Raw genomic sequence first — 19,583 nt, 5'->3', positions numbered from 1 at the left:
GATTACTTTTTATAATATATTAAATTAATATATTATTAATTAATTAACAATTTTTATCATCGTACAACATTAAATTTGTTTCATTGAATTAGTCTACTTGTTGGTAAGTATGTAAACCGATAAGATGTGCAGCTTTCTTAAAATGAATTGAAAATCGAATTTTTAAAGCATAATTTAAGCTCTAAATTACCAGGCAAATATTTCACCCTGCACGTGCATAAACATAAGCCTAACAGTATGCTTTAACATTTCAAATTGGTAAGATTGAGATAGAACGAGTTGGTAACACTGACAAAAACATCCGGATAGCGCCATCTATTGATTCACATGATTGAAATCGGCACATCTTTTTTATTTTCAATTTTTCTTAAAAAATGACAGACCACTAAAAATTAAAAAAAAATGTTCTAAACGTTTTGAAATTGTAAACTAACTTTATTTAACTTCATTAATGAAAATTAACGTATTTTAATGTTATTGATTAACTTATGACTTATTAAAGTTGTCAATAGCCTCTACAATGGCCATTTAGCCGGCGTTTACAAATGCCAGTATTGGCAAGACAATAGCAAAAATACATACCTTTTTCACAAATACATTTATACATTTTTAAATATGTATGGAGACAAGTTTGAATGGATTGGTAAAAATGGTTTGTAACTTTGCTATTGTCTTGCCAATACTGTCTGTGTGTAAACGCCTAGTCAGCGCAAAGGCAAACTTTAAATATACATACACTCCGGTTCATCTGAATAGAACCAGCCAATATTTGTCTACAAATCCCATTATATCTGACGAAAGGAGAGGAATTGTAAATTATAATTTTGTGGACATGTAAAGTATATAGTAGCCGATATTTTCCATACCTAACATTTTTCACATATGCGTTATAACGGTATTTTTAACTCGCTTTATTAATAAATGTCAAAATATTAGCATGTTTTAATGGTTCACTGGGATAGAACCACCCTAAGAATTTACAAAAATCCTTTGTTAGATGTGGTAAACTTTAACAAAAAACTATTTATAATTATAAATAAATGCCGTGAGTGTTAATTGCTATCACATATTGTGCAAAAATTTGTATTATGGTCTTGAAATTTGATGAAAATCGATGCTTAGAGCTCCAAAAAATATTTTTATGAAGAACTCGGTAGAAACAATTTATAAATACAAAATTTTATACTGAATTATGTTCAAAATATTCTATACTACAATAATATTACAAAAACGTCACATTTCATAGGTTTATGAGTCCGAAACAAAGGAAATATGATAAAGATAATTCAAATGTCTACCTTTGCAATCCAAAAATTTATATTTTATCACAGGAAAAAGAATGCAAATCGATGGGTTCCACCCAGTTTCGTTGGCTGTGGACATCTACAGGTCCATGAAATAAAGAAAATTCCACCGCCGAACGCACCATGTCACCATCAAGTCCTTGGAATTTCAAAAGGTTCTAAGACATTTGATGTGAAGAAATAGCTTAGCGATAGGGGAAGGCAGACGGTAATTTTTTCGAAAGGAAAGGGTTTAATTTTGATGGTTATGATGTTCACACATCTTTTACTCATAGTATAAGTACCGACAAGATATTTCTGATCCGTTATTACACAAAAAATATCGCCTTTGTTTCTGTGCTTTCCATGTCATGCGATATCTTCTAAATCAAAGCCCTTGATGTTGACATGAAGCGTTCGGCGGTGGGATTTTCTTTATTTTTGAACCTGTAGATGTTCACAGCCAACGAAACTGGGTGGAACCCATCCATTTGCATTCACTTTCCTGAGATAAAATATCAATTTTTGGATTGGAAAAGTAGAATTTTGAATTATCTTTACCATATTCCCTCTGTTTCGGACTCATAAACCTATCAAATGTGACTTTTTTGTAATTTTATTGTAGTATAGAAAAATTTGAACATTATTTACTAGGCGTTTACACACAGACAGTATTGGCAAGACAATAGCAAAGTTACAAACCATTTTCACCAATACATTCATACTTTTCTCTATACATATTTAAAAATTTATAAATGTATTTGTGAAAAAGGTTTGTATTTTTGCTATTGTCTTGCCAATACTGGCATTTGTAAACGCAGGGTTAGTATAAAGTTTGTCTTTATAAATTGTTTCTACCGATTTCTTCATAAAAATATTTTTTGGAGCTCTAAGCATCGATTTTCATCAAATTTCTAGACCCCAATACAAATTTCTGCACAATATTTGATAGCAATTAACACTCACGGCATTTATTTATAATTATAAATAGTTTTTTGTTAAAGTTTACCACATCTAACAAAGGATTTTTGTAAATTCTTAGGGTGGTTCTATCATGGTGAACCATTAAAAATGCTAATATTTTGACATTTTTTCATAAAGCGAGTAAAAAGTACCGTTATGAGACATATGTGAAACATGTTAGGTATTGAAAATGTGGACTTTACATGTCCACAAAATTATAATTTACAATTCCTCTCCTTTCGTCTGATATAACGGTATTTGTAGACAAATATTGGTTGGTTCTATTCAGATGATCCGGAGTGTATGTATGTATATAAATATGTATGAATAAAATAAACCTAAAACAGGGAATTCTACATCAGTGGATTTTATTATGTTCATGCATATATTCATAATAGTAGAAATGAGAATTTATAACAAATTTAATGGTTTATTTATTATAAATTTTCATTTAAAACCAATTAAATATGTCCCAGGGAAAATTTTAAAATTTTTAGTGGCCTGTCATTTTTGAAGAAAAATTAAAAATAAACAAGTAAAAAAGCATTAAGTTCGGCCGGGCCGAACTTTTCATACCCTCCACCATAAAATATTCATTCCTGTCCCCAACTTTAAGTACGTTAAAATGTCAGATAATGTACATAAAATGCTTCATTCGGGAGGCCCTTTTTTATGGTGCCTATATCTAACTGTTGACAATTTTTGGTGGGCTAGAAATTGGGAGGTACTGTTATATAGGGGTTATAATAAAACATGGGCCTATGTTGACAGTTTTTGATGGGAGCCTTTAATGTCAAATAACTCCTAATTAGGTTAAAAAATTTAGCTAGAATCCTCAAAATATCGAAAATCGGTACATAACGTGGGAACTTCAAATGTCATTAACAGCTAGTTCGGAGGTATCTGGGCTATACGAAAATATGAACTTAAATGAACAATTTGTTGCAGAATTTTTGTTGACTTTTAAATTTCAAATTACCAAAAAATAAAGCTAAGGTACGGAAAATCGGAAGGTTTGTTTTGGGGCTATACAAAAACATGGACCTACGTTCGGTTAAACCTTTTAAGTAAAATCCTCAAAGTACAGAAAATCGGGAAGTATCGTTATATTGGGGCTATGTTGAAAATTGTTGATGCAGATGTGTGGTGACCACTACAACCTTCAAATGTCAAATTACTGCTAGTTCGGTTTAATATTGTAGCTAAAATCATCAAATTACTGAAAATTGGGAGATACCGTTATATGGGGGCTTTCTTGACAATTTTTGGTGGAGAGGTGTGGTGACCACTAAGAATTTCAAATGTCAAATGTTCAAATTACAGATAATTCGGTTAAAACTTGTTGGTAAAATTCTCATAATACCTGAAATCGGGCGGTAACGTTATATGGGGGCTATTCCAAAACATGGACCAATGTCCACTAGTTATATAAGTTTACTGACATTTAAGAACACTAAATGTCAATTGATAGCTAAATCGGTCTGAAAATGTAGATAAAAACGTCAAAATGCCGTAAATCAGGGGTACCGTTATATGGGGGCTATACCAAAACGTGGACCTAGGTCCACAACTTTTGTTATATAAGTTTAGTTACACTTAAGAACCCTAAATGTCAAATTATAGCTATATCGGTCTGAAAATGTAGATAAAAACGTTAAAATACCGTAAATCGGGGGTACCGTTATATGGGGGCTATACCAAAACGTGGACCTATGTCCACAAGTTTTGTCACATAAGTTTATTGACATTTAAGAACTTCAAATGTCAAATTATAGCTAAATCGGTCTGAAAATGTAGCTAAAACCGTCAAAATACCGTAAATCGGGGGTACCGTTATATGGGGGCTATACCAAAACGTGAACCTATGTCCACAACTTTTGTTATATACTTTATTGACATTTAAGAACCTTAAATGTCAAATTATAGCTACATCGGTCTGATAATGTAGCTAAAAACGTCAACGTTCAAAATACCGCAAATCGGGGGGGTACCGTTATATGGGGGCTATACCAAAACGTGGACCTATGTCCACAACTTCTAATATATAAGTTTATTAACACTTAAGAACCCTAAATGTCAAATTATAGCTACATCGGTCTGATAATGTAGCTAAAAACGTCAAAATACTGTATATGGGGGGGTACGTTATATGGGGGCTATACCAAAACGTGGACCTATGTCCACAAGTTTTGTTGTATATATTTATTGACACTTAAGAACCCTAAATGTCAAATTATAGCCAAATCGGTCTGAAAATGTAGCTAAAACCGTCAAAATACCGTAAATCGGGGGGTACCGTTATATGGGGGCTATACCAAAACGTGGACCTATGTCCACAACTTTTGTTATATTAGTTTATTGACATTTAAGAACCCTAAATGTCAAATTATATCTACATCGGTCTGAAAATGTAGCTAAAAACGTCAAAATACCGCAAATCGGGGGGTACCGTTATATGGGGGCTATACCAAAACGTGGACCTATGTCCACAACTTCTAATATATAAGTTTATTAACACATAAGAACCCTAAATGTCAAATTATAGCTACATCGGTCTGATAATGTAGCTAAAAACGTCAAAATACCGTATATCGGGGGGTACCGTTATATGGGGGCTATACCAAAACGTGGACCTATGTCCACAACTTTTATTATATAAGTTTATTGATACCTAAGAACCCTAAGTGTCAAATTAGAGCTACATCGGTCTAAAAATGTAGCTAAAAACGTCAAAATACCGCAAATCGGGGGGTACCGTTATATGGGGGCTATACCAAAACGTGGACCTATGTCCACAAGTTTTGTTATATAAGTTTATTGACACTTAAGAACCCTAAATGTCAAATTATAGCCAAATCGGTCTGAAAATGTAGCTAAAAACGTCAAAATACCGTAAATCGGGGGGTACCGTTATATGGGGGCTATACCAAAACGTGGACCTATGTCCACAACTTTTGTTATATAAGTTTATTGATACTTAAGAACCCTAAATGTCAAGTTATAGCTAAATCGGTCTGAAAATGTAGCTAAAAACGTCAAAATACCGCAAATCGGGGGGTACCGTTATATGGGGGCTATACCAAAACGTGGACCTATGTCCACAAGTTTTGTTATATATGTTTATTGACACTTAAGAACCCTAAATGACAAATTATAGACAAATCGGTCTGAAAATGTAGCTGAAAACGTCAAAATACCGTAAATCGGGGGGTACCGTTATATGGGGGCTATACCAAAACGTGGACCGATATATCCCATGTTCGAACTTGATCTTCCGACGGCTAAAAAAATGGTATTCCCCAATTTTCAGCGAAATCGGTCAACAAATGCGACCTGTATGTTGCGAACGGACGGACGGACGGACATGCATAAATCGACTCAGAAAGTGATTCTATGTCTATCCCTAGAAGGAACTATGGGTCTATCTCGCTTCCTTTTGTATGTTACATACAAATGCACTAACACATAATACCCCTTACCACATAGTGGTGTAGGGTATAAATATTATATTTTTTAATACTCACACACCAGTTTGGTAAGAAAAAAACAACACATATTTTTCATAGATGAGTGATGTTTCTTTTATTTATTTAAATCAAAAAACAAAATAAAATTTACAATTGTTTGTTGTTTTTTTCAATAATGGACGCAGAAAATTCTTAAACAATATAATAAAATAAAACGGAAACAATTCAAAAAAGTTCACATCGTAAATAAAACAAATTATAGGTATAAAGAAATGAAAAACAGAAAAAAATTAAATAAAAATACATTGGCGTTAAATAGTTACTATGAAGAATAGAATATTAACAATTACACTTATAAAATTAAATTATTGCATTTTTCGTATTGTTTATAATTTGTTTTCGCGGTGTTTACTACAATTTACATTCACACAAGCTTATGTTTTTTTTTCCAAACGGCAAACAAAAATAATAAAACAAAATCAAAAATAATACAGTTTCTTGTTGTAAAAATAGAAATTAATAATTATAATAATTTAACATAATATTGTTTTCTCTTGATTAGTGTTACATTATGTGTGTGTGGGTGTGTATATAAAACAATTGCATCTAAAAAATTGTATATAGTTGCCTTTAAAAAAAAAATCAAGATCAATGTAATGCAATTTAAAAAGAGGATTCTGTTTTGTAAAGAAGTTTTAATTTAATATATGACACATACTACAATATTACAAAATATTCCCATGGTTGTTTAAACTAAAACCCACGATTCATTTTTAACAACAGACTTTAGTTCCAGAACCTGCAAGAATCTGCAAATTTTTACTACGATAACAATTTTTCCTTTATGATATCGAAAAATAGTACAAATCAGTAGCTTCTTGGAGCTCTGGAACAGAACAATAATTTAAATAGGAAAATGTGTTATTCTCAAATAGTTATAAACAAAGTGGTATTTCCGAACAAACCGAAATTTAAACTTTTGCGAGTAAAATATAAAAGGTAAATAACTACCTTTTCAGGGTCAGACAAACAAATTATATTTTCGATTCTTAAGATAAAATTCTTATTAATCGCTTAAGTGGAAATATTTCTTTGTCGACAATACCATCGCTAATAATAAGAGGTAGTTTACACTATCTATCAATGTCATATGACACGAAATAAAAACATTCCATATCTGCCCACGCAGGCAATGTGGAGACGTAATTTTATTACAATTTTGCTGGTGTGGACGCACAAAGCAAATGGCTTAAGGAAAATCCCCAATATTTCACATATTAGCGAGTATATAATGATGTTAAATTTCATGTCATAAGATATTTACATATAGTGTAAACTAGAGTTGGGTCATCTAGTTCCTAGTTCCTGGTACTAGTTCCAAAGCGTATGATTAACATCATTAAATATAACGTGTGATAGTAAGTATACGCAGTTTGTTCAAAGAAAAAAGGTGGGCCATTGGAACTGCGAAGTGAACGAGATAGTTCCATATAGTTCCTTTGGCACAACTCTAGTGTAAACTACCCTTAAGTAAACCGCTGCTGAAAACTGGTTAGAAAAATATGATATAAATCTGGGACTATCCTTTTACTGTATTAAACACACATGGTCTATTCCTTTACTTTTGAAAGTGGTAAAACCGGCAAAAGTAGTAAACTGCCACCATATGAATTGTATGGTGCCTGAAGTAAAGGAACGCTTTTCGAGTAAACAGTGGTAAAACCTGAAGATTCTTGTACGTAAAGGAACATAGCTATAAATACATAAAGCACTATTAGTTTCTAAATTCCAAAAATATTTTCGTGAATTGAATTCTACATATTTTTCAAATTGTTTATAACGTTAATATGTTTAAAAAAAACCGGACATTATTTATCCTCCATCTAAATTACATTACGCAACTCTTGTTCTTTTTTAATAGATTTGTTTAAATATGAAATATTTTTGTTTAACTTATAAATTAAAAAAATTACATTTTTTCCTTTAAATATTTAATATATATAGATTATTATATGTTGTTTTCTTTTGTTTTGTTTTTCATGTTGTATACATTTAATGTAAAATAGTTTAATTAAGTGTCCTTGTTTTGTTTTCCTTGTTATCTAAAAAATACATTGTTTATATGTTTATTTTGTTGTTTACTTTTTGTTCTTATTGGCGAGAGATTCCTTAATAATGATGAGTTTTACAAGTTGTTTTTATACTTTATTTTTTTAATTTTATAATATTTCGAGTTTGGAGTTTTTTTTTCTATATACTTTTTTGCTTCACTTTGTTGCTTCAAATTAAATATCATTAAATACAATTGTTGTTTTTAATGATTGTTGATTTGTTTTATGTGGCTTTTTTCTTTCTTTCTTTCTTGCATAAATATACATGTTATTATGTATATGGATTAATAGTTATGTAAATATATATAGATGTATATCTAATATCATAATTTGTCATGTATGTATGCTACATATATAGGTATGTATAATGTGTTTTTTTTAATATTGTATGATACCATATCCCCAACAATGAGGAATAGACATTAACGGTTGACGTTTAAAGAGGGACTGAAGAGGGATGGATATACACATATAAGTATAAGGTGGATCAGGAAGCATTGGTTGTAAGTTCTAGGGGGAAATTTCCAATAACTAAGCACATCTTACATACCAGATTCAGCAATGCCTTCATCGTCTGTAAAAAGAGAAGAGTATTAATGTAAATTCATAGAGCGAAAAATTGAATTTATTCATGGCATAACAAATGTTAGTATGTTTAAAAGAAAATGAATAAAACATAAAACAGATAAGGGATTTATTCTAATATTAGTATGTAAAGTAAATAAAACCGTTTAAAGAGAAAATTAAAAAAAATAAAAAATATTAGTTGTAAAATAAAATGAATTAAAATTTTAAATTGAATATGAATGAATATGAATGTCTGATATTGCTGCAAACATAGTTGTCGTATGGGTCAACTATCCAACTTACATTCAAGGACAGATCTTCATCGACTTTCTCTAAGGTAATTCATTCAGTTTAATTTTTTTCAAGAATTTCGCAGCCATATGGGAACTATTTTAATGAGCCCCTTTTAGATCATATCAATGTGTATATAACCTCTTCAATCATAGGGTCCAATTATAGTTCTGGTTGATAACTACAAATCTTTTTTTCGAACTTTTGGGATTTTTTTTTTTTGAAATGTTGCCTTTTAGGGCGAAGATCATTTTTAATGATTTTTTATTAATTTTCTCGTTTAGAGTTAAGCTTGATGATCGGAAATTATTTGCAAGTGAAAAAGGAAAGCCAAGGAAGGACTCGATTGGGATTTTTATTTAGGAAAGAACTTCATGGTACAAAATTATTGTATATTGTATTCTGTAGCTGTGGGGCAAATTTCCAAACGACCCAAAAATTGACTTCCTAATTGATGCGGAGAATGTTAAACTTATGTTGGGGAGGGGGTACAAAAAGTTACGGAATTAATTATTCCATTAAAAGTTCAACACAAGTTAAGTAACAAAATTATATTTGGTTATTACTGGGTTAATCATGAACAAGAACAGAGCATTTGTATGGCGAATCGTACGAAAACGTAAAGGCGAGCGCTCATCTTGTTCATCTATGGACTGGGTAGAACTTTTGGAGTTCTTCAGGAGAACTATGTCCAAAGCTGGAAACAGAGTTTGGCGTTTCGTGTTACCAAACTTGCAACCTTTTGCTGAACAAATTTCTTCTGCAAAATATTTAACTTCTTCGTAATACCACTGTCCAAAAATCTCTTGCACTGTGCGAACATATTTCAAAAGAAGTAAAAAAGTACCAGTCTGCTTTTACCGACAGCCTCGGCCTCAGTGAATTCAGACTTTCATCAGAATGGACTTTGGGATATTTTCATAAAAATTGTGGACGTTCCCAATAAATGTGGACGTGTTGTTAAAAAAATACATTTTTTTATTTGATTTGATTTTTCCTTTCGTGCCTATCAGCCATTTTAGTTACAGCTTTTGGACCAATATATAAGATAGACTTGCCCACCAAAAACACGAAATCGCTGTAAACAGCACCGCAAGGAGTACATTTGGTAAAAATTTCACAATGATCTTCGAACAGACCTTAAAGTGGACTTAAGCGAAAATTTTGAACTTTTGTTAGGGTAGTCTGATATAGACCTTATGATGGGCAAAGCTTCGGCCTAATTTTAGGGAGAATGGACTTGCCCCGAAAAAACATGTACAGTTGTAAAAGTGGCGGCAAGGACAACCAGATGCAAAAAAAAAAACAAGTAAAAAAAGTATCAGTCGGCTTTGCCGACAGAGATATACCCTCAGCCTGTGTATATTAAAACAATGTTTTCCCAAAATACGTACATATGTATTTCAGGGGTTTTAAAAATTTTCGGCGTTTGAACCGACAAAAATATTGATTAGGATTAAACATCAAAAGTTTTTGCGGAGGAGATACTAAAAAGAATGGATCGACATCGACCGTTATGGAAGTGGATCTACAGCCACAACATATGGTGCCATAAGGGGTTTTTACACTCTTCGGGCTGTTTGCTCAAGAAGTATGGACTTGCCCCTAAAAAACTTTTACCATCGTAATTGAGGCAACGAATGCAAGTTGCTTCAACAAAAATCAAAGTGATTCGAGAGCAGGTCTTAAAGTGAATTTATTCAAAATTTCGTGTGGGAGATACCCGAAGGAGTGGACAAATATATTCCATATTTGAACCTGATTTATATCTGGTAGATATATTAGGATGTGTAAAGTATAGACCAATTCGGTCACTCCCTTCAAGAGTTACCGTACGAAAAAATTTTCCGAACATTGTTGAACTTTTGTGGGGGAGGTACCTGAAGGAGTGGACCGATATGGCTTATCTTCAAACTTAAACTATGTTTGGACAAAATATTACTAAGGCCAAATTTTGGACCGAATCGGCAGATCCGTTCGAGATTTATCTTGCGCTCCAACCACCTCCCACGGTGTCATAGGGGTTTTTTTGCAACTTTCAGGCTATTTTCTCAGGAAGTATGGACTTGCCCCTGATGAAACTTGTACCGTCGTATGGAGGGCAGTGAATACAAGTTGCTAAAACAATAATCAAAGCGATTCGAGAGATGGTCCTAAACTGAACTTTTCCGAAATTTTGTGTTGGAGATACCCGAAGGAGTGGACCGATTGAGCCCATATTGAAACCTTATTTAAGTCTGGTACACATTTTACGATGGGCAAAGTATGGACCAAATCGGTTACTCTCTTCACAAATTTTCCGAACATTTTCGAACTTTTGTGGGGGAGGTACCGGAAGGAGTGGACCGATATAGCCTATCTTCGAACTTAAACTAAGTTTGGGTAAAATATTACGAAAGCCAAAATTTGAACCGAATCGGTTTATCCGTTCGAGAGTTATCGTGCGCTCCAGCCAGACAGACAGACGGACGGACATTCCTCAATCGACTCCAAATTGTCTGAAACACATTTCGTCCAAACATACTTGGGATCTAAAACTATTTGGGGTTATCATGAATGAAATTTCCCCGTGAGTTTTGTCTTTCCGCCGTTGCAACTTAAGGGAGAAAGTGAAAAAATTCACGGGGAATTGCTGTTCATGATAACCCCCATTATTTCGATGAGCCACATTCTGCCCGTATGAAAGTGTATATACCCTCGTTAGCCTAAAGGCTGAGGGTATAAAAATCAAAGCAATCCGAGAAGTGCCCTTGAAATGCATTTTTGTTTTTACGGAAGGTACCCGAAGGAGTAGATCGATATGGTCTATCTTCAAACATAATGTAAGCTTGGGCAAAACATTGCGAGAGGCAAAGTTTAGACCAAATCAGTTAATACGCTTGTGAGTTATCGGGCTCACCAGCCTATCAGACAGACAGGGATAAATGAATAACAGAGTGGACTGACGATTTGGAAATGGCGTTTTTGAACTGCCGCCAGACGGTAACTAAAGTGAGGTTATGATACCATTTAATGGGCAGAGAATGAATGAGGCTGCATACGATGATGAATTACCAACTGAACTGTCTAATTATTTAGACCAAATGGGTTCATTGAGCGGTGCGTTAAAACAACAACCGTAGAAAAGTGCGAAAGGAAACGAGTCTGCCAAAGTTGGTCCGGTAGTAGACCGTGATGAAAGGTGACCCCCAGTAGTCTCGAACCGTTACTAATCTAATGACAAGCGTCCATTTTCGGTAAAATACCAAAATTGAGAAGCAGGATGAAAGAGCGTTCTTTGGGAAGAAAGGCCAAAACATAACCGAATGGTAGAATAAAGTAAACGATGATCTGATCCACTACAGACTGTTATCTGAATATAATTTTGTGTTCATTTATTAGAACTGATTTCCGAAACGCATAAAAACAGTGTTGTGTTTCGATATTATAAAAGTATAACGGTATGTTTCACTAAGACAATTCGAAATTCTATTTGTTCGAACTACGTACTACGAAGCTATTGTTTTTCGACAAATATTTGATTAATATTTGTTTTTAATAAAACCAAAATTTAGTACCATCGCAGGAGTTTTGCTAGTAATTCGAACGAATTTGAATTCGAATCGTCTTAGAGAAACATGCTCTATTTTTCACTGCTTAAATAATCTAATATTTTCCTCCAGTATAGAGGAAACTGATATCTTGAAAGTCAGCATTTCGAGAAACAAATCGGTCTTTTGATTAGGCTGGACTTCTTTGTTTGGGTATTAAAACCAGGGGCTGGGGCTGGATTCTTGTTCTGTGAAAATTTGAATTGAAAAATATTTCCTTTATAATTTTTTTCATTTGACAGTTTTCTCCTTTATAAAAGTTTTCTTTTCACATTTTCATAGAAACAGAATTGAGGCCCAGAAGTGCTATTAGAATTGTTTCCTTCCAAAGTCTAGATTTTGATCTTTCAGAAAACGTAATTTTTTCTTAAAATAATTGTCATTTTAAAGTATGTTATGTTACTAAATGGGTAAAAAGTTTTTTTTAATATTTTAAAATAAAACGACATGCAACAATAAAAACAACATCTACTATATAATAGGAAAAAAAAACGTTGTACAAACCCATAAAAGGATTGGCATAGATAATACCACCACCAGTTTCACCAATACTACCACCATTACCACCAACACCACAACCTCCGACGCCTCCTCCACCGCCGGCGCTACCATTCACTATTCCATATGAACCGACACCATTCGTTTTCATATTATGTTTCGATAATTTCGTATAGCTATCAGCATCACCCACAATGGTGGCGATTTCGTCTTCATCGTTACGTGTATTACAACTACTGCCCAACAGCTGGTCATAACAACTGGCATCGGTGCTAATGACATCGACTTCAATTTCATCATCATCTTTCTCGAGACTATTACGATTACTACCACCTAGGGAACTGTGTAAGGCGTGTGAATCTTCATAACTACCACCACCACTATCATCATTATTGGCATTATTGGATTTGGCATCGATATGTGTACCATATTCTTCAGTATATAGGGCATCTTGGGCCTCTTCGTCCACTTCAAGGGAATGTCGTCGGAAAACATCATCATCCAGATCATTACCATGATCCATGGAACCACAAGCACTACCATTTGAACCAGTTAGGGAACCATTTTGTGTTTGGGCTTGTGACTGTTGTTGCTGCTGCTGTTGCGTCTGAGACAATGGCTGTTGCTGCTGCTGCTGTGTTGCTATTATCATAATATCTTCCTCGGCAAAACTGAGGCGTGTATTATTATGGGCACTGCCCATGCCCATTTGTGAACCACTACCAGTACTGCCCCGGGCAATTGTGTGACTGCCAGTGATTCCATTTGTGGAGGAATTATTGTTAGTTGCATTACTATTATTATTGACCATTATATATTCATGGCTAAGACTATTCTTAATATCACAGGATGATGAACTAAATGTTATTAATTGTGATTTTCTCCTATGTTGTAATGTATTGTGACCATTTGTTATGGTCGCTATTGAACCACGGTGTCCGTCGCCAGCACCGATACCATTTAGTTGCTGTTGCGAATTGGCACTATTACTGCTGGTAGTTGTGGTCGTATTGCCACCGCCACCAATACTAATGACATCTATGGAACCTTCCTTACAGATCATCGAACTAGGCTTATTGTCAACCAGAACGATAACCACGGAATTGTTGTTATCGTTCTGATTGGCCGTATGTCATCTGTCCAAAGAATCGCTTGTATAAGCCTGGCCAGATGTGCCAAAGGATGTCATGGAAGCACTGTGTATAGCACCACCACCAAAGCTTGTCAGTGGCTGTTGATCATCATTAATAATGCCAGCATTTTCATCGTCGATAGCTTCAGCATCTTCGGGTTGTAATAACATATCGTGCATTTCGTTATGACCTTCAATTGTGGCAATAATTTCACCATTTTCATCAAATTGACATGCTTGGCCTTTTTGTGGTTTGAAAGTGTTATGTTATATAAGAAGGTGGTGCAAATTTTATTTCAATATTATTGTGTATTTTTGTTTTTGATAAAATGTATTTTATGTAATATAAAATTGTTTTTTTTAAGGGAAGAAAAGAGAAAAAAATAGTTGTTGTGTCATGTTAGTTACGCTTTGAAACCCAACACCAAATATTTAATTTTGAATATAGTGTATGTGAAAGCATGAAATATGATTTCAGAAATAATTCAGATTGTTAAAAGAAGTATTAAATATTTCTTGATAAAAAAGTAAACTTTGAATTGTTTAAAATGTTCGTTCTTATGAATTGTAGCCATTTTTCCTTACTAATTATATTAAAAGTTCTAATGTTTTGTCAAATAAAATAATTATTACATCTATCTATGAATGACGATTAACAAATAACACGGACTAAAAAACTCGAAAATCTCAGAAATGTTTAATATTTCCTGTTGTAAATGTAGTAGAAGAGTTTTACAAGTAAGTCCATATTTACATTAGGTAATTTCCAGTTTGTTGGTGAGAGAGTGTGTTGAGGGGCAAAGGGTTACCATATGCCCCACCTCTCTCTCTCCATCAAACTGGCAATTGCCGCAAGGAAAATTGCCTAATGTAAATATGGACTAAGACTATTCAAATCAAATATGTTTTTGGTTGTTTTATAATTGGGGTATAAGGTCTTCCTTTAGTTCGTTTCGTGCAAGAATCTACTCATTTTTACTATTTTTCGATATCAAAAAGGAAAAAATAATTGTTTTTGTAGTAAAAAGTTTTAGATTTAGGTTGTGGAACATACCAGATAATTCTTATTGTTCTATATTTGCCTTCACTTTTATAATGTTATCTTTTTTTATTAATTCACTAGCAACAATAACGAATTAATGGGGGCCAATATTTGATTGTATTGCTACCCAATTCTCCTTCTACCTGTAGTTTTTTTTTCGTTCAAATGTATTAATTTAAAAACACCACTCAGAAGTCGTTTTATCCGTTTAATCGAGCGATCATCGAAGAAACTTTGTCCTAATTAACCGCACACAATGGCGGATAAATAAAAGACAAAATTCAAAACCTCACGCTACAGATAAAACGATGTACCTCCTCATCGCGGGTGTGTGATTTTTCATTTTGCAATGAAAGTAATTGAAGACTGACTACAGAAATGATCCTGTGAAGTATAGTCTTAATTTGATTACCGTCAAACTAAATTATATGAGTTTCTAGAAATATAAACTCAATGAGAATTTGTAGTGAAAACTGTATTGAAACCGATAGCACAAAAAACACTGAAGTTGAAATTTTGTATTGAAAAAGACTGTTGAATGGGTGTATAAATGAACAAAAAAACTGATCGCTGTGGCTATCAGTATAACAAGCACACACACCGAATGGGGTGTGGATACTTTGTTGTTGTAAATGCTATGTGGGCATTATTTCCAAGGCAAATATAGAAGGTAGCCGATTCGTCGAATTGCTACAACAAAGCAACTTTTGCCGTAACATAATACGTCAAAATTTGTAAAGAGAATCAATTCGCCTTGGCGCTTAAATTTGCAGCGATTTAGCTTCGGCCAATCAGAACAAGATGTTTGTTTACATTCCACAATTACAACAATTTTATATGACATTTCATATTCAATCAGCTGATACGAGTCGGCTACCTTCTTTAATGTGCCTTGATTATTTCTATGGCAATATGTGGCTGTTTTTATAGCAGTGACGTCACGCAAGCAATTTGTAAAGGGGAACACGCTGTAGTGCCGTAACACTAACAATTCATATTGACTAATTGTATGAATACTGTATTCAGAGAAAGGCTATGCGATAAGCGACCAATAGAAATTTGTGTGTAGAAATTAAAAATGTTCTACAAAGTTTACAAATTAGTTTAAGTTGGGTGTTAATGATTTGCTGTAATGTTCGCATATACCTAATAGACTGGTTTTAACTCAAAGGGAAAAAATCGATGTTGGATTTTTTTATGCGGCACCCCCTAAAGTGTTTAGTTTTGTTAGATTTTAAGATTGCCAAAGTTTGAGCACAATTGTAATGTGTTAACACGTCCCACTGGGGCCTCGAAGTTCCCATAGTAATTTGTATGGGGCCAAAGGCGAATTTTCACGAAATCGCTCTACAGACCCAATTTATTGTGCAATCGACGAAAAAATTTTACCAGTTCTTTGTTGTGGCGAAAAAAACTAATACTACAATAAATTGTGAAAATCAGCTCGGATTTTAATATTAGCTATATATAGAGCCAATGGAAACTTTGAGGCCACAGTGGCACGTGTTAATATATTCCGATTGTGCTCAAACTTTGACAATCTTAAAATCTAACAAAACTATCAGTACGTTTATATACATATAACCGGATTTAACAAACGCACCGGATTTTAAATGTCAATTCGATTACATATACGCCAAACAAATCATCATGACGAAGGTTAACCCTACAAAAGGCTATAATATAAACATGGCCTAAACACTTTTGGGTTGTGCCGCCTAAAAAATCCGAAGTAGATTTTTTAAAACCACTCTAATGCCTAAGCATATGTATTATACAACTTCTGAATATCCTTGTTTTTCATCTATTTAAAGGGGTCAAAAACTATGAATAAGTACTTGGGACGGAGTTTACTGTGATGACGTCAAATAAATTAAAATATAGCAAATTACCATTGCAACAAGTAAAAAAGTGTCAGTCGGCTTTGCCGACAGATATATACCCTCAGCCAGTGTGAAGTGAAACTTTCACCTACGGACTGATCGATGTATTTAAGGTCTCTTGAGAATTTTGTGGCCCTTTTTGGACATTTGAATTTGCCGACAATTATGGATTAGGAATTAACTGCACTAAGACACAAATGTTGAACCTTTGTGGGGGATGTACCCTCAGGGAGGACCGATATGGTCCATTTTAGAAATTAAACAAAATGTTGACAAAATATTAGTAGATCCAAAGTTTGGACCAAATTGGTTGCCACATTCAAGTGATATTGTCCTAGCATTTTAGTGACATTTTTAAATATTGGGGAGAAGTACCGGAAGTTGTGGACCGGTATTGCCCCATGAAACTAAGTTTGGATATAATATGACGAAGACCAAATATTGAACCAAATCGGTTGAACAGTTCGAGAGTTATCGTGCTCTCCGACAGTCACATTTGGTGACATAGGCATTTTTTTATAACTTTCGGGCTGTTTTCCTAAGAAATATGGACTTGCCCCCGAAAAAACTTTTATCGTCGTAATGGAGGTAGCGATTGCAAATCGCTTCAACAAAAATTAAAGTGATTCGAGAGCAAGACTCAAAGTGAACCTTTCCGAAATTGTGTGTGAGAGGTACCAGAAGGATTAGACAAATATAGTCCATATTCGAACCTGATCTATATCTGGTAGATATATTAGGATGCGCAAAGTGTGGATTACATCGGTCACTCCCTTCAAGAATTATCGTGCACACAAATTTTCCGAACATTTTTGAACTTTTGTGGGGGAGGTACCGGAAGGAGTGGACCGATATAGCCCATCTTCGAACTTAAACTAAGTTTGGACAAAATATTACGAAAGCCAAATTTTGGATCGAATCGGTTGATCCGTTCGAGAGTTATCGTGCGCTCCATCCACTACACACTGTGTTATATGGGCTTTTTGTATCTTTCAGGCTACTTTCTCAGGAAGTATGGACTTGTCCCTGATAAATCTTGTACCGTCGTATGGAGGGCAATAAATACAAGTTGTTGCAACAAAAATCAAAGCGATTCGAGAGCAGGTCCTAATCTGAACTTATCCGAAATGTTGTGTGGGAGGTACGCGAAGGAGTGGACCGATTGAGTCCATTTTGGAACCTCATCTAAGTTTAGAAGAAATTTCACGATGTGCAAAGTATGGGTCAAATCGGTTACTTCCTTCAAGAGTTATCGTGCACACAAATTTTCCGAACATTTTCGAACTTTTGTGGGGGAGGTACCGGAAGGAGTGGACCGGTATAGCCCATCTTCGAACTTAAACTAAGTTTGGACAAAATATTACGAAAGCCAAATTTTGGACCAAATCGGTTCATCCTTTCGAGAGTTATCGTGCGCTCCAGCCAGCCAGACAGACAGACAGACAGACGGACGGACATTGCTCAATCGACTCCAAATTGTCAGAAACACATTTCGTTCAAACATACTTTGGGTCTAAAACCATTAAGGCCTGCGTACATAAGCCGCTCTGCCTGATTGCCTTGCTTTCCTGCTTCATTTCTGACGTAATAAAAATAATAGAATAAAGACGAAATTTTGAACTGGGTTGCCATCAGTTGGAAATTGGGTCGGCCTTCTTTGTTCTTTTATTTTTTATTGAATCAGCAAAGCAAGGCAATCAGGCAAAGCAGCTTTACTTCGATGAGGCACATTTTGTCTGTATGAAAGTGTATATACCCTCGTTAGCATAAATGCTGAGGGTATAAAAACAATACAGACGTAGCAGCCAAAACATTTCGAAGAAAATTTTAGACACATAGCCCGTGATTGCCTCTACCCAAGGGTTGTAATTTAAAATCCCGCCAGAGGATGGGTTATCTACTTCATCCTACATATTTACCCATGGGTTGAGGTCTCAAATCCCGGCCGAATCCCTGTCTACATAAATTTTTAAATTTGAAAACAAAATTATTTAAGAAATTTGGGCGTAAGTCGTCTGTTTCAGACTTTGTAAGAAATTTAGAAACTAAATAGGTACTGTTATTCCATTCCGTACCTCTTCCATTCATATAACCTCTATCGCTAAGATCTATTTCTATTGGGCCAATTGAAAACATTTCACTTCACACCTCTTTTTTCTTTCTCTTTATCGTGTCGCATATTTTATATTCCTATTGAGCAAATACGTATCTGACCGCAAAACCGTATCTGACCACTCTAAAGTAAATTATGTCTTCTCAAAACAAAGAAGAAAGTTATCTTAACCTACTATTCCCACATTCGGTTCTCAATTCAAGCCGACCGGAACCATTGTGCATTTGGCTTAATGAATCTATTTTAAAAAAGTAGAACGATTTTCTTCTTTTCCAGCAATTTTCTTTGTCACTCCCTTTAGAAAAAAGTGTAGACATATAGGAGAACACTTTAAGAGTTCATTGTCAGGCGTATCTCGTATAAGTATTCCAAACCAACATTTGACTTAAAGACCGATTTTTCGGCCAACTTACAGAACACTAAACTGACGTAGTACCTTGACATTGTGAAACTTAACGTATTTCGATCGGGCACAGGTTGGGTTAGGTTTAAGGATGCGCAGCGATCTAATAGTATGGGTGACTGCTTCACTCGGAGACCGTTGGCCCATTGTGTTCAACCTAGGTCAAAATCGATCGTGCACAAATATCACCCCCTATTCCGAAGTTGTTGTTCTATGAATCTTCAATAGATAAGTATAGAA

The 19,583-nt window shown here is 34.4% G+C and overlaps 1 protein-coding gene and 1 non-coding gene across 3 annotated transcripts in view; both read right to left on the bottom strand.

Moving 5' to 3' along the window:
• Positions 1-5,802: 5,802 nt before the first annotated feature.
• Positions 5,803-19,583, bottom strand: part of LOC141398587 (tyrosine-protein phosphatase 10D-like) — a 365,390-nt gene continuing 351,609 nt past the window's right edge. Inside the window, exon 11 of one of the 2 annotated variants that reach the window (XM_073975995.1) lies at positions 5,803-8,398. In XM_073975995.1, the coding sequence (XP_073832096.1) occupies positions 8,367-8,398 (32 nt within the window). In that variant the 3' untranslated portion in view covers positions 5,803-8,366. Of the gene's footprint in view, positions 8,399-12,776; positions 14,145-19,583 lie in introns of those variants that run through there. The other variant, XM_073975994.1, reaches the window with a different exon arrangement.
• On the bottom strand, positions 15,128-15,345 carry LOC141400237 (small nucleolar RNA U3). Its single transcript, XR_012412127.1, has one exon. It is a non-coding gene; the product is annotated as a small nucleolar RNA U3 (small nucleolar RNA).

This window comes from Musca autumnalis, unplaced genomic scaffold (genome assembly GCF_047663935.1).
Source record: "Musca autumnalis isolate F117 unplaced genomic scaffold, ASM4766393v1 scaffold_3, whole genome shotgun sequence".
Lineage (NCBI taxonomy): Eukaryota > Metazoa > Arthropoda > Insecta > Diptera > Muscidae > Musca > Musca autumnalis.
The sequence above is the reverse complement of the archived record's forward strand: the minus strand, read 5'-3'. Positions and strand labels throughout refer to the sequence as shown.